Source organism: Balearica regulorum, chromosome 3 (genome assembly GCF_011004875.1).
Source record: "Balearica regulorum gibbericeps isolate bBalReg1 chromosome 3, bBalReg1.pri, whole genome shotgun sequence".
Lineage (NCBI taxonomy): Eukaryota > Metazoa > Chordata > Aves > Gruiformes > Gruidae > Balearica > Balearica regulorum.
This window is the reverse complement of record NC_046186.1, coordinates 574956-601062: the sequence shown is the minus strand read 5'-3', so window position 1 is coordinate 601062 and position 26107 is coordinate 574956. Positions and strand designations below refer to the sequence as shown.

Genomic DNA, 26107 nt, shown 5'->3' with positions numbered 1-26107 from the left:
ATCTGAGAGGTTTTATTTCCACTAACTCTAACTTGGATTTTTTTTCAGTCTTCTGCTCCTAAGTCACTGATTATCTGCTCTTTGTAGTCCTTCGTACTCTTCCTGCCTTGATTTTTGTTTGTCCTTGTTTACCTTGGCCTTCTCCAGTGCCGCTGATTGCCCCCCGAGTCCTGCCCCGCTCGGGGCTGGCGAACGTAGGCACGTCAGGGCAGTTCCCAGCCTTTTGGTCAGACCTCCAGGAACTCTCCTCTGCCATCAGCTCTGCACCCACAGATTTCGTATCTACAGCATTGATGCTGTCCTTCCTGGGGTTTTTTTAAGTTCTGTAAACCCAAGGTGATTTTTATTTGCTTGGCTAGCTTAATTTGTCTTCTGACAGTTTCCAATGTGCCTTTTTTCTCCTTTGTTCCCATGTCCACATTCATCTCTCTGACATTTCCTTCTAGCTGTCCAGTCACCAATTCCACCTGAAAGTGACTGAAACTACTGTTACTGTCCGCTCTGCCGTTTTTCTTTGACACAGGTGGAGTACATTCATTTTCTTATATTCTGCCCCTTAGACCTCTGTGACCTCTAGAGATCCTAGATCCATTTTAGCCATAGTTTCAGCCATAAAAAGCTTTTGGGGAAGAGAGTTCAATAGCATGAGCCTGGGTGGACTGGGGAAATCGCTGGGACAGATGTGGCCGGGGTGGTCAGGCACGTTTGCACCATAATACCTTAAATATGCCTACATGATACCAAAATAGACTTTCTTCTAGAAAAGGGATAAAAGTATCTCTTTGTCTAGAGGCAAGGGAGATCCCGGCTCACCTATAACCACGCTCAGTGAAGATGTGACAATACTTCATAACAAGGTGAAGGAGAAAGGGATGGCAGGGAGGGAGGAAGGGTGAGGACAAGGGTCAGCATAATGAATCAACCTGATAATTTCAAACCAGAAATCTAGAGTTTTAAACTGATATCTAGATGCCTACAGGTATTTTTTTTTAACCTGTGGTTTAAAATCCTCCGGGTACAAGTCTGTGGGATGCGGGTTGAGGAAGATGCATTAGGTGAGAGCGTGGAGAGTTTGATGGGGAGGAAAAAATGGTCAGAAGGCATCAGTAAGGGGAATGGTTGGGACATTTATACACTGCTCTTAAGTGGCTAGAAGATTCAAGATCAGGAGGAAAACATCTGATTAAAATATAAAAGAAATCTTGGGTTTCGAACCTGGATGTGAAGGATGTTGGCATGCAGCTGCCCTGGGGCTAATGCAGACCTGGGAGGGTTTGCAGGCACCGTGCTCTGCAGACTCCTCCTGCCCTCAGCAAGCGTCTCGTGGTGCTGCTGGGTGGGAACAGGAGACACGGGACCTGCAGGCAGGACAGCTGTGCTTAGTCCTGATGCTGCTTTAATGGTATCTTCTAACCCATCTCTGCTGTGATGGCTTTGGTCGACCTTTACACCGCTTCTCACCTCGGCTACTTTCACCTTTCCTGTAGTTTTCTCCTTTCTCCAGTAGTGCTGCTTCAGTTGATCTTGTATGCTGCCGCTGAAGGAATCTCTCCTTCCTTCCAGTTCTTCCTCCCTCCGGTTTATGATGCGTTTCCCGTAAGAGCAGTGCAGTCTAACTGCTGTCACGGGGCTGCCGGATCCGGCTGAGCGGTGGTGGTGAAGCACCACGCCAGGCGGGACGGGCATGGCAGCGGGACTGTCCATCAGCAGCACCCCGCCGGCACAGCAGGTCCGGAGTGCTGCACTCTCAGGATTTGGATATGCTCACGATCACCTTTCTCATTGCTTTCAAACACTTTGTTCCTTCTTCAGTTCTTTTTTACTCCATTCTCTTTTTTACTCCATTAACTTCATACTCTTATCGCTCTCTACAGCTACCTAAAGGAGGTTGTAGTGAGGTGGGTGTTGGTCTCTTCTGCCAAGTAACTAGCAAAAGGACAAGAGGAAATGGTCTCAAGTTGTGTCAGGGGAGGTTCAGATTGGAGATTAGGAAAAATTTCATCACTGAAAGAGTGGTCAGGCATTGGAACAGGCTGCCCAGAGAGGTGGTGGAGTCACCATCCCTGGAGGTGTTCAAAAAACATGTAGATGTGGCACGTCGGGACATGGTTTAGTAGACATAGTGGTGCTGGTTTGACGGTTGGACTTGATGATCTTAGAGGTGTTTTCCAAGCTTAAAGATTCTATGATTCTATGATTCATTTTGCTTACACATTTTTTTTCCCCTAGCTACCTGCTCCGAGATTTGTCAGCCTAGTTCGCCTCAATATTTAGATTACACAGTCACAGAAATCCCAGACTGGGTGAGGTTGGAAGGAACCTCTTGAGATCGGCTGATCCAAGCCTGGCTCAAGCAGGGTCAGGTAGAGGAGGTCACCCAGGACCGTGTCCAGTTGGGTTTTAACATCTCCACAGGTGGAGACTCCACAACCTCTCTGGGTGACCTCTGCCAGTGTTTGACCACCCTTGTAGTAAAAATGTGTATTTTGTGTTCAGATGGAATTTCTCGTGTGGTGCCCGTGGCCCCCGGTCCCGTCCCTGGGCACCGCTGGAAGAGCCTGGCTCCTCTGCTTCATCCCCTCCCCGCAGGCGCTGCCAGACATGGATTCCATCCCCCTGAGCTGCTCTGCTCCAGGCTGAGCCGTCCCAGCTCCCTCAGCCTTTCCCCACAGCAGAGATGCTCCAGGCCTTCGGCATCTCGGTGGCCCCTCGCTGGACTCTCTCCAGTCTGTCCGTGTCCCTCGTGGACTGGGGAGCCCGGCACTGGGCCCAGCACTCCCAGTGGGGTGGGCTCACCAGTGCTGAGCAGAGGGGCAGGATCATCCCCTCCCTCCGCCTCCTGGCAGCACTATGATGCCGATACTTTCATTTTGCTCGAGTCATCTGTTTTTACGCTTCCACGTGCTCTTCCACATATTTGGTATAAGTTTCCTGATTAAGATTTTGATTTTTTTTTCAAGTAACTTGACAGCAGCATTCCTACTCAGCCAGCTCTTATCGCTGCTGTCCTCCCGCCGCCGCTTGGCTTCCCCCGTCCCGTGTCTGCTTTACATTCAAGTGGTACAAGATCACGTTTTGCCCTGTATTCTCTGCTTCAATGACGACCACCCGGCACGCGGCTGCTGTTGGACTGCGTAATTATATCGTGTGATGTTCGGCGTGGATGTACGCCCCGTCGCCTCTCCCGCACACGGCAGCTGGAGGTGGGGGTCGGGAGGAACCGAAGGGTGGTTTGTGGTGTTGAAGGGGCGCGGTGGCTTCCCCGCGACTTTACATCTCTCGGCCAGATTCCATCGCTGCCTGGGCAGAGCGCCGCGGGTCAGGCAGAAGCACGGCTTTCAGCCAGGAATTGCCATGCTGCATTTCAGAGGCTGTATGATGCAGAGAATGGTGGTAATTATCCTTTTTGACCTCCACATCTATTTAAATGAACGATGGGGGAAAGTAACATGACAGAAAACAAGAGATCCCTCTAGATTATGTCCTGGCAACTCTTTCAAGAGTTCTTTCCCTTCTCAGTAGCCAGAGCAGCAGAGTGCAATTCTGTAATGATTTACAAAGTTGTGAGCCAGCATAATAGAAATTTGCAGGGATTTCTTGCTGTAAATTACAGGTTTTTAAATAAACTCTCTATTTCACTCAGCTTTCCTGGTAGATTTTCAGAACAGAAATTAATTTAAGACACCAAAAGCACCATTTAAATACCTTACTAATTTATTGAGTAGCTTATAAAGCTGCAGAGCCACATCTTAGTGTGTAGGATCTGGGGCAGGAGCCAAGGAACCTTTCAGAGCCCATTTCTCCCTGAGACGCAGTCGCGCGTCGGAGCCGCCGGCACGGCTGGGCACCCAGCCCCGACCTCCAGCCATCACCGCCGAGAAGCAGCACAAGGAGTGGTGACCCCGCTTTTCTGTCCCCGCTTCACGCTGCTTCCCTCCGTCCCTCGGAAGCAGCACGGTTAGCCTTCTTTCTCGCTATCTTTTCACTAGCGCTTCGCACGGCGTAACCTGATTTGGCCTGCGGTGGCCGTTGTTATATGAAAAGTGTGGGGAAACGTACTATAAAATGACGTTTTAATGCTGCTTTGAAGAATTCGGTTGCAGCATGTGGCTCACTCGGGGGGAGGAGGTGGTACTTGGTCCCTGATGCCACCTTCTGCAAACTGAAAGATTCTGTGGTTATAGTATAATTCTGAGTTTCTCTACCAGGGCTATACTCATTTATTTTAAAAGCAGAAGGAAACAAGCCCTCAGCGGTGTGTGTGACCGCTGTTGGAACTCAGGCCAAGCTGAGGATGCCTACACATTTTCTTGGAAGGTGTCAATATGACTCAGAGTGCCGGCTGAATAGAAAGTCGCTTTCTAAAGGCGTTTTTTCAACAAAAACTTTCCCAGACTTCAGGTTTTAAAGGCATTTCCAGAGAGGTGTCCCTGCCCCGCCAGCCAGCCATCCTTCAGCTGTACACTCACAGTTTAATTGTTGAAAAAAAGCCAAGAGAGGGTTGGCGTTGTGGCATCAAGACATGACGTTGCCGTTTCTCTGCTCCCAGGCTGTACGGAGAAGTATTTTTGCCGAAAGACGTGTCTGGAAGTCGAAGGGATACCTTCAGGTGCCTGGACACGTTATAAAACAATCGGTCCATACCCATGCAGAGGGGTAGGGGGTAAAATAGCTGAGATAGCTATGTCGAGAACAAATCGTGTCAGAGAATGGAAATTGGGTGGTTCTGCCTGGGTGGGTGGCCTCGTGAAGAGGGGGAGGCACTAATTCAAACTCTGTTGACTCATAAAGCTTTTGACACTATCCCATATGGTGTTTTCATAAATAAACTAGGTAAACGTGGAATGGTTGAAGCTGCTGTTATGTGGGTGCAACACCAGTTGAAAAATTACAGTCAGAGGAAGAAAATATCAATATTTTCCTAGCAAAGACGGAGCGCGTGTCAGGTGGGATCCCGCAGGGTCCGTTCCCGGTTCAGCGTGAGGCGGTTTATTCCTTGGCAGCTTGCGCGATGAAGTAGGGGAAGCGCGTATAGACATTTCATACCAACGCTATGCAAGGGAGGTGCTGGGCATTCTTCAGAGGACGAGCCTCTCATTCAGAACGGTCCTGAAATTAATAAAGGCAGCTTCGGGCGACAGGAAAGAAAATACAACGCTTGCGTAAGGAGCAGAGAACGACTGACTAGACGGGCCTGTTGCTGAAAAGTCTCTGGGGAGCTGCAGCGGGTTGGGAGCTGAATGCAAATCGACAAACTTCCCACAAAAAGGAGATGAAAATGTGACTGGGGTTGGTAGCACCGGGAGCTCGGTGAGTCAGCAGCGGCGGCTTCCGCCCCGTGTGCTGAGTCAGCTTTTGGCCAGCAGATGTGGAGAAGGCGGTAGGCGCGCCGCCGGTCCGCAAGCAGCCGATGGTAGTGACAGCTCGAGAAGGGAAGTCGTCTGCTGTGGCAGAGCTCCTGCAGCGGGCCCCAGGGCAAGGGGTCGGTGGGAGGGCTCGGGGTCCGCCTGGGGAGCGGGGAGGAGAAGCCCCAGGTTTAGTTCTTGGCCGCAGAAGTTTGAGATGAGTGGTGGGAACGGCAGGTCTAAGGATGGTTTAAGAAAACATCTCCTATCTCATCCCATTGATCCTTGCTTGGAGGAGAGGGTGGACTGGAGACCTCCGGACATCCTTCCCACGTCACAGTTCTGGTAAATGAATTACCAAACCCTAGAGCCGTTCGGATTTTCTTTGAAGAGTATATCTAAGTGTGTTAGATGAAACAACTTCAACAGGAGACCGAACGTTGACTAGCAATATGGCTGGAGCAATATGGAGAAGCGATTCCTACGTTTTTGTTATTTTCATTTTGCTTCAAATTATTTAGCAAATTCTGTCAAGATTCACAAGTGGCTGGGGTGACTCCAGAATTGCCTTCTGACGTAGAAGTGATGCACTGGGAACAGAAAGAATAGAGAAGAGAGGGTCAGAACTGCATTTATCAAGGCCGGAGAGGAGAATTTGTTCTAATCAGGACAGAGGACAGTGCGGTGTCCTCGGGAGCCGTAACCCAGCGGCTGGTGACCGAGAGCTGTGTCAGGGTCGTGTGGTGCAGCAGGGCCAGGGGAAGCTCGGCTCTGGTGGGATGTCCTTCGGCAAAGAGCCAGGGCGCTGCGGGAGGGTGGAGCTGGGCTGTGATGGACGGAGGTGCTGCAGGGCTCTGCTCGGCCCGGGAAACAAAATGCCTCAGAACGTTTTTAATACAAGGGTAGCTAACAGCCTTCCGAAATACAGAGTGACTGCGCTTAAACCTCGAAACACCCGAAATGTCAAGGTAGAGGATTAGATAGGTTTAGACATCCGAAGGCAAGTGAATACAGAATTATGAGGTATGACATCCCTGGATGAGGCGGGGAGAGGGAAGGAGACGAGTCAGCAGCCTTGGGGTGCGATGGGGAGAGGTGAGAAGCTGGGAGGTGGTGATCCCCCGCTCAGCCCAGCGATCCCAGCTCAGGTAAGATCGAGGTATATACACTAGGTTTGTAGTTTCTTTTCCCACCCTGTCGCTAGCGCTGTCTCGTATGGCTTCTGCTGTTTGCCATCCGCACTGCTGCTTCGCCGTGAAGTCGCGTGGCGCGGCTGCTTTGGACCAGCACCAGTTGCGCTACAGACGTTCGGGAGGTTTTCTACTGACACCGTTTCTGAAGAATTAAGCTTGTCCGTAGTTATCCCAGGCTTTCCCAGAGGAGCTGAATTCGGTGAAAGACAAGCCCTTTGGAAACGAGAGTGAAAGGTACGGGGCAGCGTGACTTTGCGTGCTGGGCGCTGCCATGAAGGCTCTGCGTCGGGGACCAGCGCAGGCTGCCGTTTGCGAAGAGCGGCACGTTCAGCCAGGGAGCTCCTGGGGCAGCGGGCACGGTTTCATCCTTCTTTTTGAACCTCGAAGCCTGTGTTTATGTGGGGTTTGCAGATCAGGATTAGCTACACTAGCTTTTATATTTTAATACAACTTTTGCTCTATGAAAGCAGCACGCGTACCTACAAGACTTTTACAATGCCCCGGTGCAAGGCGCAGAACTGAGCCCTGCGCTTTCTCGTGCCCGCTGTGCTTAGGTGAGACCATACCTGTACGCTGCAGCTGAGCAGCAAACACAGCGCTCAACTCTTCCCGGAATCCATCCGCTTCTTTTGGTGATGGGTTCATCGGGGCAGAGGGCTTCCCCCCGGCGAGCCTTCCTCCAGCTCTCCTGTAACCAAAAGCCTGGTCTGACCGTGTCTCCACGCTGTCCGCAGCTCCCTCCCACTGCAGCTGATGGATCCACGCGGCGGTTCCTGCTGTCCTAGTGCCATCCTGGGAGCAGGCAGAGAGGAAGGGGGTTGTCAGCACCCACCTCCGTTCTGCATTTTCCGATTTTCGGAGGTTTGGAGGCTGCTGAGCGATGTGCCGGAGCACCAGCCGGCAAGCTTCCCTGGGTTCAGGAATGGGAATGGGAGATCAGCTATGTGCTAGGAATGGCGGTCAGGCTCACGTTCGTTTAATCTAACGCTTGTTTGCCTTCCAAAACCAGGAACGCTAATCATTGTCAAAGCTATTGCCATTTCGAGTTACAAGCGTGGTCATTTCTGGTGGGCTTTTTCCCTTTCAAAAGAGCGTGTGTGATGAGTTATAATGAAAAAGCTCCCGGAATCTTAATTGTGGTCGCAGCAATGGGCCGGCTGTAAAGCACGGCTAAAATCAAGCTTTGCAGCACTTGCCAGCAGTCAGGCTTCACGAAGTGTAGATTGCTTAAAAATTCTTCCGCGCGGTGGTTAATGTTAAGCCTCTTTCTTATTACAAACCCACGATTGCAAAGGTTGCTCATTGCCCTGAGGGGCCGACGTGGGTATATTTTTTAACAGCTCTTATTCTGCTTCTGGCAGACTTCTCTGACATGGTGCTGCACATAACGGAGAAGAAAAGAGTTCGTACGTCTAAAAGATGTGAATTCTGTTTTCGTAGTATCAGTACATTGATGCTGAAAGTAAGAAATGCCATTTTTATAAAAGCAAATATTTCCTGGACATGTGTGGAGGAGGAGTTCGCTGCGGTTTATAAACTGAAAGAGCGACTCGAACACCTGACAGAGGAACGGAAAACGGGATTGCTGGGACACCTGTGCTTTAGGAAGAAATACGTATTACGGTAGAACAGTAGTGATGCACGTTCGAGATGTATTCCTAGGTAACGCTCCGACCTCAGGCCTGCACGGGACTCCCCGTCCCCCGGCAGAGCGCGGTGCTTTCTCTCCACGTGCCCACCGCGGGCGACCCGCAGGCAGAGCGTGGCGCGGATGCGGAGACCCAGCGCAGCAGCCGCACCGCACCGCTCCTCTGGGCCGGAGGGGAAAGGTGCTGCCTGCGTGCGCAGCGCCGGGGGGTAAAAGAGCCGTTTGGCTGTATTCTCTCGGGGGTTCTGAGGCGCTGTTGTCGCAAGCGGGGTAGAAACCAGCAGACTTTAATTGCACCACGTAGACAAATAGTTATATCTGTGGGATTACTTCTGACAAATGTTTCTTGCATTTAATTTCTGTTCATAGAAATATTCAAAATTATAGTGTCTTTATGAGTCCTCGGGACAAACCCTACGAACCCCTGTTGGAGGGCAGTTCTGCCGAGCCCAGCCGCTCACCCTTCAGTTCCTTCCCACCTTCCTCGTATTTCCGTTCGGTGGCCCCGCGTCTGGGAGGCAGAGAAGAGGCTGGACGCTGTCAGCTCTGGTTTTAGATTTGGTGATGGAACTGCCATAACTACCCCGGGGGAGTCTGGAGGGTTTGGAGCAGGGCGGGAGGCTGCGGTGCCCCGGCACGGTGCGGCTCAGCCCTCTGTTCCCGGCGGCTCCCTGAGGACGGCGGATCCCGGTGGAAGGCTCGGGGCCGCGTGATGCTTCCCATCGAGTGGCTCGGGGCGGTCCCGCTCTCCCGGAGTGACGGCAGCCTCGGGAAGCTCCACGGGCGCGTTCACAGCGTGCTTACGTACCCCGGTGTTGCCCTAAGCTGTGGTTTAACCTTCGGCTCCAGAAGGTATCCTTTTCACGTGACCGAAACTTATTTACATTTTTAATTACTCATCTGTTTGTTTTAATTTTTAACTGTTTGTTTCGTTAACATTCATCAGTTATTTGCTTTGTATTTACGTTATGTTTTGTTTGCTCTCTTTTGCCTTCATTGCTCCTAGGTTACAGTGCGGTGTGGACGCTGCCAGCCGATTAGCGGACGAGCATGTGCTGATAGCAACCTATGTGAGCCGGCTGCAGAGCGGTGCACGGTTAGTGTTAGGAAAGCGTTCCTGGAGCAGGGACGGGTGCGGTAACGCTGCTTCCTCTGGGGAGTCACGTTCCAGTCAAAGGTATTTGGCCTCCGTTGGCGAATAGAGGGAAATGCATTTAGCGTTCTCTGAAATCCTCTGAAAATGCAGAGATACGTGGGCACGCTTGCACACACAGATATGGGGAAACGCCGATATGGGGCAGTTTGTGTCCCGTCCCGCCCTGTTGCAGTCACTGTGTTACAGAATCCCTTCCATCAACTGGTCAACATCAGCCCAAACGGGTTAGAGAATTTTTCTCTCCATAACCATTCTGGAATCTCTTTTCACTGGGAGGAAACTGTCTGATTTCCACCTCAATTTTTTTCACAGCCAGCTCATGCCACCAGTTCTTGTGCCAGCATCGTCCTGTAGCTCTAACTGTCCTTCTTTCTCCTTATTGCCTTTACCTCTCCACCCCAAACGCAGTCGCAGACCAATGACCCGTCCTGTCACCATCTTTGTTACCTGGGCTACTGCGCAAGCTCTGTCCATCCCAGCGACATGACCTGCTTAATAGGCCTGTTTCTTTCTGTGCCTTTCCGAAAAAATGTTAATGCTTTGAAGAATTAATTTCTTTTATCTCAGCTTTAATATTTGTGCACATTTATATTTCATGCCTGTGTCTACATAGAGAAATTTTACCCTAAAGCCCCAAAACGCAGCTCTCCCATTTCATCGCAGGACGTAGCCGGGAGGTTTTCCGTATTCCACTTTTGGACCTAATTAAATCGTGCCTTTACAGAGCCAGAGCTGTGCTGGAAAGGAAAAGGAGGTTTAGAGGTCTGGAGGCTATATGTGAAGGCCTTGCTCCAGCCGTGTTGTCGTCCTCTGAATAACATTTGAGAGTCCTGTTTCATCCCTCTGTCACGTAGAAATTTGTATTCCAGTGCTGTGTTGCTGAAGTGCATCCTGGCTGTCTGGATCTCTGGGCAAAGTCGGGTTTTTTCCTTGGCGGGGAATCACTGTTGTCTGCTGTCACCTGCTATGAGCTGCAAGCCCGTAATGTTGTCCCCAAGGCAATAAACCCCGAGGAGTTTCAGACTCTCACCTTCACTCAATTACTGTAATCATAGGATTTTGAGAGACAAAGGAGTGCATCTTGAAGAGTGTATGACAGATTGAAATACTGTGCGTAGCTCATAGCTGACATGTTACAACCAGTTGGAGGAGACGTTCTCAGGCTTTTAGGGCTTCCGATTTAAGAAAGTCCCTTGGCAGTGTTCCCACAGGAACGGCGGCCTCCTAGAAGGAACCAAACACAAAGAAACTCATTTCAATCCTATTTTCGTTGTCCGTGGGAGTGTCTTCCAGGTCAGCACGAGAGCACGATGGAATCTGCGCTCTGTTGCCACTTCTTTTGCTCTTCACCCCTCGGCCCCATCTCCCACGTCGCTGTGCCCTTCTGCTTTTGGCGCCTGTGCAGAGACCCTCGGTGTGCTCCAGCCCGCCCTTGCCGACCGGCTTTGTTTCTGGCTGATGGCGATAACAGTAAATCTCGCTTAGGGACAGCATTTCCTGTAGTAACCACTGCTGGCTTTCTCTCTTCCGTTCCCCTGTTTGCACCTGCTCTTGGCTGCTGTTGGAGGCGAGGGCCAGGACCGCTCTTACGCCCCGCACGGCCCCTCGCCCATCAGGGCAGCGCAGCCTTCGGGACCCGGAGAGACCATCGGAGCATCTGCCCTGTCGTCTCCCACCGGTGGCCAGGCAGCTGGACACTTCAGAGGCAGTTGGACAATGCCCTTAGTAACATGCTTTAACTTTTGGTCAGCCCTGAAGTGATCGGTCGGTTGGCCTGGATGATCATTGTAGGTGCCTTCCAACGGAGACATTCTAGTCAGCTCTGCTCTGGTCTTTTCTGTTTTGTTCTACTCTGCTCTGCTCCGCTCTTGTTCTACCCTGTCCTGTTCATTCCTGGGCTGAACCTAATACCTTGTTTCTCTAAAGATATAGCTTCCAGGGAAGACCATGATGGAGAAGCCACTCGTTTCACTGACAGTATGTCCCAGTGATTAATTGCAATTACTATTTAAAAGAGCCCTACTTCAAATTGGAATCTTTCTTCCGCTTCCAGTCTCATACCTTTGCTCTTTGTCGCCCAGTATCTTTTCATGTCTTTAAGCCAAACTTTGAGACCCTGTAAGTTGTGGCTAGCTGGATCCCTGAGATTTTTTGTCATATTAAGAATTATTTAATTCACTGATGTCCTCCAACAAAAAAATCCATCCAGGCTACATAAGGAATACAGCAAACAAAGCTCAGTGGACTGCAGTTATCTTACACTAACATATTTTTCTTTTTTTTTTTTTTTTACCTACTGTATTATTGTGGTAGCAAGTGAAATTGGTTAAGTGCTTTTCAAAGAACTAATAGAAAATCCCCACCCTAAAGGATGTGCTGCAGGCAAAGACAGCTGCAGAGTGGAGCAAGTTATGCCCTATAGAGTTAGAAAGCTTACGGAGCTGATGAGTTATGCTGTATTACTTGGACGGTTGGTTGTTACGTATTTCTGAACCTCAACATTCATAACTCACGTTCCCCATCATTCAGCCAGCCTGCTTTTCCCCACTCCCCATGACGCCTCTATTTCAGCTCCGCTTTTCACCAGAAAAATTAAGTAGCCCTACCCGGAGTGTCATTACTTTTATGTATTTCCTGCAGAAGACAACTGGCCACCGGATTTATGTGTCTCACTTTTGGTGCGTTGATCTAGGTGGCTGGATGGGTGGTTAGCTGCTTGGCTGGTCTGATTTGGTGCCCGTTAAATTCCTGACTCTCTGAAACTGCCGTTGTCTGCAGCACTGCTGCTTTTAAAGGAGAACGAAAGGAAAGAAGTCCTTTTTCTTGAAGCTCTTCCATCCTCAAGGTCCTTACTCTTGGCTCACCATCAGGTGACACCTGGACGTGTGGCCTCTGAGGTCGGTGCTGAAGAACAAGCCGTGCCTTCTTTTGCTGTCCTCTGCCACTCCGCAGCATCGTGAATTCCTCAGCAGTTTGGGAAGGAGCCGAAGATCTCAAACCTCCCCCCACACTGTATCATCTTCTCTTACATCCTTGACTCGTCTCTAGCCTACATTTTGGTTGTCCAAGCTCATTTTTGTGTTAGTATTTGACAAAGGGCACTGGCGTCTCGCCTTTCTCTTTACCGACTGTGCTGTTTGCCCCCGTTTTGCTGGGCGTGGGTTCATGAGAGCCTCGAGCCAGCGTAAGCGCAGGGTGCCCATTTTTCCCCTTGCCCCCCGCCCCGTTCATCCTGCCGGTGCTCTCACCTTTGTGTTAGCACACGCTGCGTTCGCACAGCCACCCACCAAGCTGGCAGAAAGCACGTTATTGTTCTGTCAGGCCAGTCCTAAGCCAACTCCATTTCCTTCGCTGCCTCGCCGCCTTGCCCCGACACTTGTGCCAGCGCGGCCGTGGAGGGCAGAGGCTGCCAACATCCCTTTCCGTGGGTTGGGCCAGAGTGACCGCCCAAGCAATACTCTCTGTACGTGCTTATCGCATCGTCTCAAACGCTTCCATCGACACCTGATGATCAGCATCACTCCACCCTGCTGCCCCCCCCGCCTCGGGGTGCTCATCCTCTGTGGCTCCGAGCAGTTCGGTGCTGTCTCACCGTCTGGGTGCCTCTGCCGCAGACCCGGGCTGTCCCGCGGATGACGCTTCCTTGCGCGTGTCAGAGCCCCCCAGCTCAGACCTTCCCACCCGCGCTGCCCGTGTGTCACCCACCACCCGCATCGCCAAAGGGAGAAGAGGGATAGTCACGGATTGACTAACCGGTGCTGGATGATGGCACGGCGCTGCCAGAATGGACCCAACCGCCTGGCACCGTATTTCTAAGATAGGGAAATCTAGACTATTGCCTTTCCAAACCGCTGCTGCTGCTGTGAAGATCTCTGAACTCTCACTCCCGTACCCTCCTCCCTTCTGAGCTCTGGGCTTAAGCCAGGCTTATTCTTCCCCTGCTGCCTTTCCTGTTCTTCTCGCACTGCTGTCCTCTAGTTTGTGTGCTGGCTCTGGCCCCGGGACCTTTCGCACAGGCAGCACCGGGTACCGACGGGACTCGTTGAGCAGGGGGAAGGCTCAAGGCTCACATCTGCAGGGCTGCTGCTGTCCCCAAGGAGCAGGAGCTCTGCTGGGCTCCTCTCAAGGGAGGGGGTTCAGGGTAGGAATCCTTTGCAATGTCTCCACAGAAATTAAAACCACAGAGAAGTGAGTTTTCCTTCGTGAAGTGAAGTAAATAATTCTGTGGTGGTTTGTAGGTTGTGTTTAATGCCCTCTCTGTTAATCCAGCAGAGCTGTAGGTTGCAGTAGTGGTTCATTTGTTCAAACTGGTTTATATTAAGGAATGCACAGGAGGGTATTGAGATGTACTTGAACTCCATGAGGTTCACATGGTCCCAGCTCTCCAGCCTGTCCAGGTCCCTCTGGATGGCATCCCTTCCCTCCAGCATGTCAACCCACCACCCACCTTGGTGTCATCGGCAAACTTGCTGGGGGTGCGCTGGCAGCCCAGAAAGCCACCCGTGTCCTGGGCTGCGTGTCCAGCAGCGTGAGCAGCAGGTCGAGGGAGGGGATTGTGCCCCTCTGCTCCGCTCTGCTGAGACCCCCCTGCAGTGCTGCGTCCAGCTCGGGGGGCCCCAGCACAAGAAGGACATGGAGCTGTTGGAGCTAGGCCAGAGGAGGCCACGGAGATGCTGCGAGGGCTGGAGCACCTCTGCTCTGGAGACGTCAGGCTGAGAGAGTTGGGCTGGTTCAGCCTGGAGAAGAGAAGGCTGCGGGGAGACCTTGGAGCCCCTTCCAGTCCCTGCAGGGGCTCCAGGAAAGCTGGAGAGGGGCTGGTGCCAAGGGCAGGGAGGGACAGGCCAAGGGGAATGGCCTGAAGCTGCAGGAGGGGAGATGGAGATGGGATGGGAGGCAGCAATCCTTCCCTGGGAGGGTGCTGAGGCCCTGGCCCAGGGTGCCCAGAGAAGCTGTGGCTGCCCCTGGCTCCCTGGCAGTGTTCAAGGCCAGGTTGGATGGGGCTTTGGGCAACCTGGGCTAGTGGAGGGTGTCCCTGCCCATGGCAGGGGTGGCACTGGGTGGGCTGTGGGGTCCCTGCCCACCCAAACCAGTCGGGGATTTTATGATTCTTTAGATAAGATAAGCATAAATCTGTGAAATTTAAATAATGTAAACAGAAATCTGTGAAATTAAGCTTAAAGAAATGTAAATTATCTTGTGAGGTGGTAACGTGGACTAAAAGTAGCGCTTGCTGTGCACGAGGCATGTGTCCCGTTCTGTGCTACTGCCCGTGGCGTGGTCCCGATGCCGAGTGTCACCGTAAGCACGTGCGGGCGCAGCGCTGTGTTCTCTGCCGCAGCCAATGTGTTTGTGAGTCCCCGCAGAACACGAAGGATGGCACTAGGAAGGCTGCGTTGCAACATGAAGCACTTTGCTGGTTTCCACACTAATCCTGGCCGGTTTCGGTCAGTAATGGCCTGGTTTAACTAACTGATTCAGTGGCTTCCCTTGTGTAAAGGGAGACCGTGATGAGAAATCTTTCTGCGGCAGTGAGACAACAAGCAGCTATTGAAAAATTGGGTTGGATGTTGACTTCAAAAGTTGCTCTTTCATTTGGCTTTCCCTGCCGATTCTTTGTGGCACGGCCACTGTGCCACCGACGCAGAGCTGGTGCTAGACCTTAGCGTTGGCTGGTTCCAATTAACACAGCTTGAAAGCCATCGTTTGTCCCCCCGTGTGTTTATAGTTGAAAAGACAATTATTTGTGAAGGCTGGAAACTGATTCCCAGACTGGATTAATCACGTTAATGATTAACACGCACAGAGGGGACGGTGCTGGTGTTTAATATGAGAAAGCTCCCGGTGTTGCCCTTCATGCCCTGATCGTGGGGTCTGTCGCCTTCGCTGTCTCTACTTCTCCTGTTTCACAGCTCAGCGTCCCTTTCTTCTCCCACCTCGTGGTGCTGTCACTGTTGCTGATGATTATCGGCGATATTTTTAATACCCTTCCAGCAAGACTTTCAGGACAGCCACCGGCTGTGTGCGTGAGGCAGTGCCAGGCAGCTGGAGCTGTTTCATCCTCCGCTAGCTGAGGTGGGAAGGACCAAGCCTCAACTTACCACGTCTTGTACGTTCGGGTGTTGTAAGGCGGTAGTAAGTCAGGTGTAAGTCAGGCTGACTTCCAAAGCACTATTTGCATTTAAGTTGATGCTGTTCAGGGACAGAGTCTGTTTTCAGGTCAGCATGGTTCCCCCCGCTCTTCCTCCTGGAAGTCATCCTGACTTTGACACTTGTCGTCCTACATCTCCTGAGAACAAAGCTCTTCTCCATCATTCACCTATTTGCCCCCTTTTACCTTGAGTAAACCAAAAGGGTTTTGCAGAAAAGTGCCTCAGAAGCAAATTATGTTTGTTCCTAGTGATATGTAGTTATGAATCGTGGAAAACAAATCATTTTAATCATTTCACACTGGAATACGTGAATCCTGGAGAAAATGCTACTGGGCAGGAAGCCTTGAGAGCAGTCCCCCCTTCGGCAGCGGAACAAAAAAGGGAATGATCTAGATTATTTCCAGCGTGACTCTTCTACTTCCCATGACTGTCTCTTTGCAATAATACATCCTTTTCCCTGTCAGCCCCCGGTATGAGTAATATTGAGAGGCGGCGGGTATTGACGGGGTGTTTTGGCTTTTCCCCGGCAGCGTCCTGGACAGCCCCGGCAGGCTGGACGAGGAGCACCGGCTGATTGCCAGATACGCCGCCCGGCTGGCTGCTGAAGCTGGAAATGCAGTAAGTGAATATTCATCCCTCTTTACCGACCATGCAATATGGAAGGTGGGGGGTTTTTTTCAGAGTCTCATTAGTAGCTCACTGCTAATAGCTGCGTGAAATTGTCATTTTTTGTTTGTTCAGCTGATGCGAGAGCAGCACGCTTTCCTCATTTTCAGCAGAAATATACTGCGTTCTTGGGCAGCGGGGGAAGAGCAGGGAAACAGGAAACGACAACACGAATTATTAGAAATGAGGTCAGAGGAGGCAAGAGAATAAGCAGATTAGTCCTACTTAGTCCAGAGAAGAGATAAATACTTAGATACCTGAGGAAAACAAGCCATGGGACAAATGTTATGGAATATATTTATTCCAGAGGGAAGGAGCCTGAGAGAGAGACAGGAAGGTCTTTTTTATGTTTGCAGTCTCTTAGAAGAAACTAAAGGAAACACCCGCTTTTAAATTGGTAAAAATAAATACCGCTTTAAGAGCAAATTGCTGCAGGAGATCGTGGCAATGAAGAGTTGACTGAAATTCAATGGAATAATTGCAGGCTGGCTGGGGAGGTACCTGCCTGTCTGCTGCGCTGTCCGTACCAACGGAGAGCAGCGTTTGCAGGAAAAACCTTCCTCCTTCCTGAGCAGGGGGGTTCTCCCCCTGGTCTCGGCTGCCATTTTACAACATTTCCACCCAGTCCGCGGCCTCACACGTGTTCAGAAATGCGGCTACGCTTGCTGTCTGCCCAAGGTCCTTCGGCCTGGGAACGGCGCCGGACAGACCGCGCCATCGCCCCTCGTTGCTGCTCTATGGGATCGCTATTGCGAAACACGTTATTATCCATACGCCGTTTCAGATACAGTCCTGGTCTTCCACAGCCTCCAGCAGCAGCAAGGACCTCTCCTAAGTATCTCAGCGCTACGGCAGAATGTGTGCCCTGCCACCCGTTAGCATGGCTAGTGACACTTAGCAACAGTGTCCTCATCACCTCTTCATTACGTATTTGTTGTAGAAATACTGTCAAGTCCCTCCCCAGCAAGGTGGGCTCATGCATCCTCACAATTTCCTTCAGTGTGTGTTCAACCAGTAATCTGGCTTTGTCCCGCGGATGTGACCAGGTACTGCCCTTCTGTAAAACTTCAAGGAAAAAGAACCATGCTTTTTAAACGTTTTTAACTGTCAGTTCCCATTAGCTCTGTCAAATAGTATATTTGCATTTCTGAAGTCATTCAGTTCTCTAGAACTATGTTCATGTTGAAATATTAGAGCAAACCAGTGCAAACTTTCTGGTTTAGATGGAAAAGGAGGGGATTTCTATGTAATCTTCATATAAAATTGAAGTTGTTGAGATACTAGAAGTGCTGAATCACTTTCCCTCTGGAAGATGGTGGAAGAATTCTTACTCATGACTTGACTTTTTCTGGTAGTAACAAAGAAACATTATGAAAACTGGAGAGTCACAATATTGGTTCTGAAAGAACCTGATCATTTAAAAATCTGTAAATCACCTCACCCTGTTTGTGTGTACTACGTAGTTCTGAAAGAGGTCAAAAATGAAGTGGCTTAGTTGGATGTAAAGAAAGCAGCGGTTAGCGTTTCATGAGACTTTCCAAAGACCTTTGACAAATTACTGCTTTCTTTTCATCAATTAAGTTACGTCGTAGGATAGATGTCAAAGGGCCACCAGGGACTGAAGTGTGGTAGAGAAAGGATGTCAGCCTAATAATAGTGTGTTTCCATTGCGACCGAAGCTCAGCAGCAAGGAATCTAAAGGTTATTCACTGGGTCCGCTGTTTATTCACAGTCCTACCACTAATCAGCTGAAATGGCTATATTTTTCATATTCTGAAGGAATCCAAGTTGAAAGGCCCCCTTCCGAACGCTCTGCTTCATGGCAGGTTCTAATTATTTCTTGCCAACGGGAGATCCCCCTTCCCAAGCCAGCACTTGGTATGACTGGTGTCCAGGTTGGCCATTGCAACTCGCTGGAGGAACATCCTGCTGAGCTCTGGGACAGTGTGCCGTGTCTGCGGGGCTCGCTTCTGAGGGTTAAAACGCAGCGACGGGAGGAAATTAGAGGCTGGGAAATTCAAAACAAACAAACAGAAAAAAAGGAACAATTTTTTTCTTCCCATATGGAATTAAAATGGGGAACATGAAAACCCCAATACAATAAATAACCATCTCAGAGATCCAGCAGGAGAAAGATGTTCATGGAGTATATGGTGGCCAGGCTCCAGCATGACGGGGATGATGCAGTAGGACGTGCAGGCAAGGGAACGGTGTCGTACAGAGAGGAAATACGCAGTTTAACAGTGTAAAAATATTACGGAAAGAGAGAAGAACTGCAGAATCCTTGTGGGTGGAAATTCCAAATTCTTGATAATAGAAAAGAAATAGTAGTGATGAGGAAATGTTAAGTGCGGTGAGACAAGCCGTGACTTTTGGACAGGTAAGTAACAGTGGGAGATTTCAGGTACCCACCTAGCGACTAAATCAACGCCTTTTCAGAGGGAGACGTGGAAACACGTTGGAATGCAATCAGTGATGCTTCTTGGAGCCACTAGTTTTAGAATCCACAAAAAAGATGCCATCCTGGATTTGGTCCTGGATGGTGCAGGACGAGTTTGAGTGGTGTGAACGGTGCCAGCTGGTCCGTAGTGGTAACCGTCGCACACTTTCCTTCAACAGCAGGAGAGAGCACGCCGAGTAAATCCAGCGTGCGGGTATTCCGTTTCCAGAAAGGGAACTATGCAAAAATGAAACAATTAGGAAAAAATCCTAAAAGGATCAGTCCAAAAAGCAGGAGGCCTGTAAGCTGCCTGGGATCTGTTAAAATCCTGTGTTAGCGGCTCAGGAGATCTGTGTGTCAAAACTGAAAAAGAAAACAAAACCATACAAAACCTCTTTTCATGGGTCAGTGAGAAAGCTAAGGAGGATGTCCCAAGGAAAGGATGGCACTAAAGAAATGCAGAGCTTGCCCAAATGGAGAGAAAAAGAAGGGCTATGAACAGGACTGGTTAAATGTTAACAGGAGATTCAGAGGCAGGAAAAGACTTTGAAGAGCACTTCACAAGCGATGCTGAAGTCTATGGTAAAAAGATTTTCAATACCATCAAAAGTAGGAATCTAACTAGGGAATCAGTGCGAGGTTTTGGTGGCCAGGTCAGGAATGAAAAGACCGTAGCAAAGGAGCCCAACGCGTCGTTTGCATCAGCCTTTGCCGCTGAAGGTCCCTCATGGCGTGGCTCTTTATAGCAGAGACGTTGGAGTCAGAGCAGTTCACAATCCACAAACTTCAGGAACTTCTGAAACAGGTACCAGGTGTCAGTCGGTCACTGCAGCTGCGTGAGAGTCCTTGCCAGGCTGGAGACACGAGCTGACAGTTACGACGAAGTCGCACACGGCCCCACGCAGGGGGGGCAGGCAGCTCTGCAGGAGAGGACCCGGCCATCCTGGTGGACAGCAGGAGCAGGACCATGCCTGCGCAGCAAAGCAGCCCACCTCTGGCAACAGGGCAGCCGGCAGAGAGAGGGTCCCTGGCCAACGGGCGCGACTTTCCTCCTCTGTTCAGAGCTGGTGAGCCCGTGGCAGCGGTACTGTGTCTGCTTTGGGGCTCCACAGCGCAGGAAAGACGTGCACATGTCGGCGCAAGCCCGGCAGAGACCACTGGGACGGTTGGTGGCTGTAGCACATGACATACGAGGAGAAGCTGGGAGCCAGGCGTGTTCAGGATGGAGAAGAGAAAGCAAGGGGGGATCTTACCGCTGTCTGCAGCTACCTGATGAGCCCAGACATATGGGCACCCGTTGGCCGGCCGAGGTCAACCCACCACAGAGGTGCACAGCAAAAGGACAAGAAGCAATAGATGAGAAGTTGCAAGAAGGGAAATTCCAACTATATATTAAGAAAAACTTTTTCACCACGATAATGGTCAAATATTGTTGTCCAAGAGATTGTCCAGAGAAGAACTGGAATCTTGGAGACGTTCAGAGCTCAACTGAACAGGTTCTTGAGCGACCTGCTCTGAATTGGGCCTGCTTTGAGTGGTGCATGGGCCTGCTTTGAGCGGTGCATGGACCTCCAGAGGTCCCTTCCCATCTCTATTTTTCTACAAATCTGGACCTTAATGAAAGTGGAGAATTGAAAGAAAGCACTGTAAAGGAGTTAGGGAATATTTGTCAATGAAGATTTTAGAGGCAAGATAGACCAGTGTCTGCTGGGAATACTTGACAGAGGTTGATGTGAACAAAATTATTTCTTGATGTCCTCTCCAGCCCTGCCTCTCGGGTGCAATGTGCTTTATTTTTTAACATGCTCTAACTGCTAGAAGAGGATCCCAGATACAGACTGGCCACGCTATAACAGCCTGATGCCAAGTTCCTTACTCTTTCCTTTGAAGTCGCTGGCAGTGGTCACTGCTGCAAACTGTACATTGGACTTCATGGCCATGGATCCAGCTCGGTCCATCAGTTTCTGCTTTTTCTTAAATTAGATAAACTGCTAGAACTGCCTTCTGCAGGCTGGTTACAATAATAAATGCCTCTCACCATATGAATGCAAATACATTCCGTTGACATTTTTAGGGGAAATGCCTTTGCTTGAAGTCTTACTGGGACAAAATAATTTGAGGCAGATCTCAGAGTTAATTCCTGAAATCCAAGTCTGTTTCTTCTTAAAGAAGAAGAACTGGGGAGGGAGGAGAAGAAAGGAGAATGCATCATTTGTCACTTGGTACACACGAGTTGCTCGGTGGCGCAGGCGGGGCGGATGGCGTGCAACCAGTGCAATTACCCACTGCTCGACAGCAGCTCCGTCTGTGTTTGCTCCAGCGAGCTCTGACTGGGCTACTCTTGTTTTCTTCAAGCTGGTCGTCGGAAGACAAAATCCCTTTTATTGCATTTAAGTTGCTCAGGGCTATGCTTGGCCTGCCAGCTTGGGCACAGCAGAGTGCTGTGCGTTATGGTAACTGCTGCCTGGCTCCGCCAGGCCGGTCAGCTAGAAAGCAAAAGAGAGAAAAGCAGGAGGTGATTAGATGAATAAAGTGAGGAAATGAATGGAAAGCAAGCCAAATGTCGTTTAAATCACAGCTTTCAAGATCGCAGCTTCATCTGTTTGTCTCCCTCTGCTGATCTGTCCAAATTCTCAGTCTGAGGTAAGAAAAAATCCGGTACTTCCTATCCAGCGGCAGCTTTTTGGTAAAGACGGGGGCTGGAAATGATCTCCTGTGTGCCAGCCCCCTCTGTCCCTTCCAAAATCTGTCCCTTCCAGCCAGATACCAGAGCCCACCTCAGTACTGCCCTCTTACGCGAGTACGGGTGATCCTGCAGATCAGGTGGCTGCGTACTTTGGAGAGGAGGGGGGATTACCTGTATTTTAGGGGAATGTATGTATATACAGGCATATATATATAAAGCAACCCTAGGCCCTCTGTTATCGGTGTCCTACACACCAACTCCCCTTCTCCAAGCCAAAACCTCCTTCATCTCCTCTCCCACCTGCTCTCCCTCAGCTCCCTTTCCCCATTTCCCACTCCCAGGCACTCTCCCAGGTCCTCCTGAATTTCTGCTGATGCACCTCAGCAGGTTGGTTCATACGAGCACAGGTCGGTGCCTGGTCCGTGAGCCAGACGTGCCTGCTGCTTCCCGCTGACTTCTGATGGAGAGTGACCCACCGTGGCAGGCAGGAGCCGGTGGCCTCGGCTGGAGCTGAGGTCCGCAGGGACCGTGCACTCTTGGCAGGATTCTGCTGACCTGTGCAGCCTTGGTGCTAGGAAAAGCACGAGCACCTAATAAATATGAGTTAATATTCAGTTATGGATGAGTGGATAATTAGGTTGAGTTATGTGGATGAGTTACGATAATTAGGTTCTTGCCCACGTTGGTCTTTTTTGAAAAGAGTGTGTGGTTGCTCTTCTTCCCTCTACATGAAGCACTGCTAAAAGCCTATCATCATCTCATCTAATTAAAGCTCCTGTACCTACAACCTAAATAATATTTGTAATATTCCCTTCATGTAATTTTTCTTTTAGGCATTAGGCATTATTTCATAAATATTTTTTACATAAAGAGCAAGTAAACCAGATTTCCTGTTTGCAGGATAAATCTGCAGCTTGGTTCTTGGCTTCTCCTGGATACAGTAGTTATATGAACCAGTTTTGTTATTTGTTTCCTCCTCTTCTTTGTCTGTTGATCATAAAGAAGACTGTGATATCACAGAGATGGGCAGGTGAAGTACTGGTCCATCTTTCCATGACACCATGAGGCCCTTGCACCAAGGAACCTGGAATCTGATGCCTATGAGACGCAAGCTTTACAGTTCTTGGACAGTTTCTTCCGAATCAGGGTGATGGAGGAGTGTGCTCGCAAACTGGCCACCTGGGAGCCTGATTAAGCTGTCGTTAAATCCTCTGCTATCACTCAAAAAACCAGGTGTACCATAGGTGAGGTCTGAAGGCTCCTTATTACAAATACCAGTCTGGCTTGAAGTTCCAGCATGGCACTCTCTCAAGTTTAATGGCCTGTTCAGAGGAAAACTAAATTACAGTGCTAGCAGGTTTTACTGTTCCTAGGGGATATTAAGGATTTTAAGTAGATTTTATGATCATCGTCTTATGAATTTTCTGACCGAGATGGGGCTTGCCACATGGATGATCTTCTCAAAACTGTTGAGGTTCCAGCATTCCTGCTGAGCACCGGGAAAGCGGAAGACAATGGCAATCACACCTTCAGCCGTGCTGGAGAGTTTGCTTGGCTTTTAAACTTCTTTTAACATTTTGACTTTTACAGTGTTAGTCCTCAACTCGAAAAGCTTTGGCTTTGGTCTCGCTGCTGTTTGGTATAAAATGAGAGACCTATGCTACACGTGACTGTGCCAAAAAGTCTTTTTTCTTTTCAAGCTCCACCATACGTCCAAACCCTTCACCCTGAATAAACTCTATAGGTTGTTTCTGTAGGGATCTATAATGTTTGGGGGTTTGGTCATAGGACGTTGTTGTCAGAAAATTGGGAGCTGCATCCAACAGGGCCAAGAAAAGATCTCCACGTTGCTTCTGTGCCGTAACAGAACTATTCTCTTCCTGACGTATTTACTCCTTACTGAGAAGGAAAGCTACAGAGGACAAACCAATATAAACTCTCTTCATTTTCTCTTGTACATGGAAAAATGAGGTTTGCCAGGGTTTTTTGTAGTAACTTTGAAGGCCCCACCTCTCATGCTGGTGTCTCCCACCAGGTGTTTGCTCTCTGTAGTAGAAAGCATTTGCAAGAGTTGAGCAGAAAGGGGATGTGTCCCTGGTGTTCAGTGCTGCTGAGCAGGTAGGGAGCTGAAACTGCTGGGCTTTTTAAAGAAAGGAATTATAGTAATAAATCTTGGAAGACACAAGTCGTTCATACCTGTCGGGTAAGATGGAGTGCAAATGTAAGAGTGCTGACTAGTAAATCAATGGTTTGGGTTGGGTTTTTTCCTTTAAGCACAGAGGTTACATGTAACTTACCACATACAACTTCACCGAGAGGACAGGTACCTCTCATCGAGGTAAATAGCAGCACGCAAATGCTCTAATGAGTTCTGCCTCCTGGATTTATGAGGAGAATAGCATCTGCCATCGTAATCCTATACCACATACCTGAAACTCTTCCAAAGGTGGCAACAGCAAGAATTTGGTATTAATAAAATGCTGGGCAGAAATGAGAGCAGTGACTACAGTTAGATTTCCTTCCCTGTGTTCCAGAGGAGGTCATTCCCTGAAGAAATACAGTCTGGCTGTCCCACCAACGCCCAGCCTGAAGCCCAGAGTGGTATCTGCACATGTAAATGATACCTCATACTTTATAATTACCTCCTAATAGTCATATTTAGAAGATGCATTTGAAGTACTCACGTCCACAGGAGGTAATGCGATACCCATATGAAACTCTTAGATCAATAACAAGTCCCACACCGTGTCCACCAGCTTCTCAGTTGTTCTCAGAATCCTTTTACCCTGAGTAATACTTCCTCTGACCATGAAATCTGATGTTTCAGAAGATGAGGACATCCTGAGATTGCTGCAACGGATGGACCAGGGTTCGTTAAACTGTCTACTCGGTAAAACAGCCTGCAGTCATCGTTGGCTTGAGAAAGGTAGCGACAAACTTCTTCAACTCCAGGTGTCCGTTGTAAACTCTTTCATTGTGACATTGTACTTTTACACAGGCTACAGCAAGATACTTGCCTGTCACAGAGAAGATAGTTCCATCTCCCAGCTAGGTTGTAAAGGAACTTGGGGAGTTACTGATCAAGGATCAATCAAGGAAAGATTAAGGCTACTGATCCTGTGAGCAAAGTAACGGATACGAAATTTTCTGTTTCTTACATAACTCTCCATTTGTGAGAAGTGAATACAGATGCCCAGCACGCTGGAGGCTTGGAACTCAGGTGTGGTTTTGTGGACAGAACGTCAGATTTTGTACAAATGCTGCACAATCGTGCTGTGTAAGACTACCAGGCTCTCGTAGTTGGAGAAAAAAACAGTTTGAAATAAATGCAATGCTTGAGCTGCTAGAAAAGCCAGGCAAAAATGCAACGTATACACATTTCTCTCCTACACATAGGATTTAATTTTTTTACTATGGAAGGAAAGTAGTTTGCTTTGGCATGATTTGTTCTTTAAAACTCCATGTAGACTATTACTTAGTCTGTCTTCTAAGTATTTGCGAGTGGTTTTGTTTTGTGTTTTTTCCCCAAGAGCTGAGGTTAGTGTCTGGAGTCGTTAGTTCCTTCTCACATTATTTCCAGGTGTAAGCTTTATGGATAGCCGCGTCTGGAGCGCCACCTCACAAAATTTAGTGTGTTCAGAGATGAACACAGAAGCTCTGAGATTGCCTCAGGTTTATTTAAGATCTAAGTACTCTGATGAATTTCCTCATACCCCGGCTACTCGAAACCTCGATCTATGTTGTCTTCAGTCTGTTTTCTCTTTTCTAATCAGAGTTTTCACCCCAGGGATGTAGATTCCATGTCCTGGACAGCTAATGTTTTTTAATACTAGACCACCATTGGATATTTTTCATAAAGCCTAACCCAGAGAGCACGAACCAGAGTTCCCGGGCTGCATCCCGACCAGCACTGCTGCCTGCGGCTGGGCTTTGCGGGAGGGATGGAGCCTGCTGCCTCCCAGGACGCCTGTTCGTTGGGCATGTGGCACAGGAGCTGTGTCTTATTTCCCATGCCAGGTCAGGAATGCCTAGGGCTGGTCTCATGTATTTCCTGGACAAGTGCACTAGCAGTTAGACACGTACCTCTGCTGTGTTTTCAGCAGGCTCAGTGCTGTCTCAGGTGACTCTTTGATTCACTTCTGGATCTGGAAGAGTTTAGATACCTCTCCTCCTGAGTGCCCATTGTATGGATTAGGGAGAGGGAAGTGCTACTTCTCACTGGCTGAGCGTGTGATAGGCACCTAGACCTGAGGTACAGCAGTTATTAAAAACTTCTGGTGCCCACATCTATAACACTGAGCACTCTCACCCTCCAGAACAGTGCAGCTGCATACAAACCATCTGCTGCAGATAGTTCTCGGCTTAGGGTAAATCCCAAACCATGCTGAGAATTGCTTGAGAAAGCTAGTTAGTCTGGGCTAAAAATAAGGCAGGGGCCATACTAAATCTCTAACAATATGGGTGATCAAATTCCTCTGCCTCTGCCTGGTGCTTTGTATTCCACCGGTGTAGGCGTCCCCTTGGCAAACTTTCAGGCTGAGCATCAGGTGCCTTTTGAGTTTAAGAACCTGGAAGATTTAGATGTTGGTGGAGAATCAGCAGCCTGATTTTTTTTTTTTCTGGGCTTGTTTAGCCTTGAGAAGACTTGTTGGGGGTCTTTTTGTGATTTAATCTGTGATGGTTGCAAGTAAGACGATGGAGTCAGACTCTCTTCAGTGGTGCCATGACAGAACAAGAGGCAACGGGCAGTAGCTCACTTCCATTCAAACAAAAGAAAAAAACTTTCTTATGATGATGTAAGTGCTCAAACCCTAGAACAGGTCA

At 49.4% G+C, this 26107-nt stretch overlaps 1 protein-coding gene across 17 annotated transcripts in view; it reads left to right on the top strand.

The window, feature by feature from the left end:
• DTNB (dystrobrevin beta) overlaps positions 1-26107 on the top strand; it is a 205684-nt gene that overhangs the window by 111667 nt on the left and 67910 nt on the right. For 8 of the 17 annotated variants that reach the window (XM_075750223.1, XM_075750225.1, XM_075750215.1 and 5 more), the window contains one exon: positions 16022-16109. In XM_075750223.1, coding sequence (XP_075606338.1) covers positions 16022-16109 — 88 coding nt within the window. Of the gene's footprint in view, positions 1-9192; positions 9364-16021; positions 16110-26107 lie in introns of all 17 variants that reach the window. The other 9 variants (XM_075750221.1, XM_075750220.1, XM_075750218.1 and 6 more) reach the window with 2 other exon arrangements.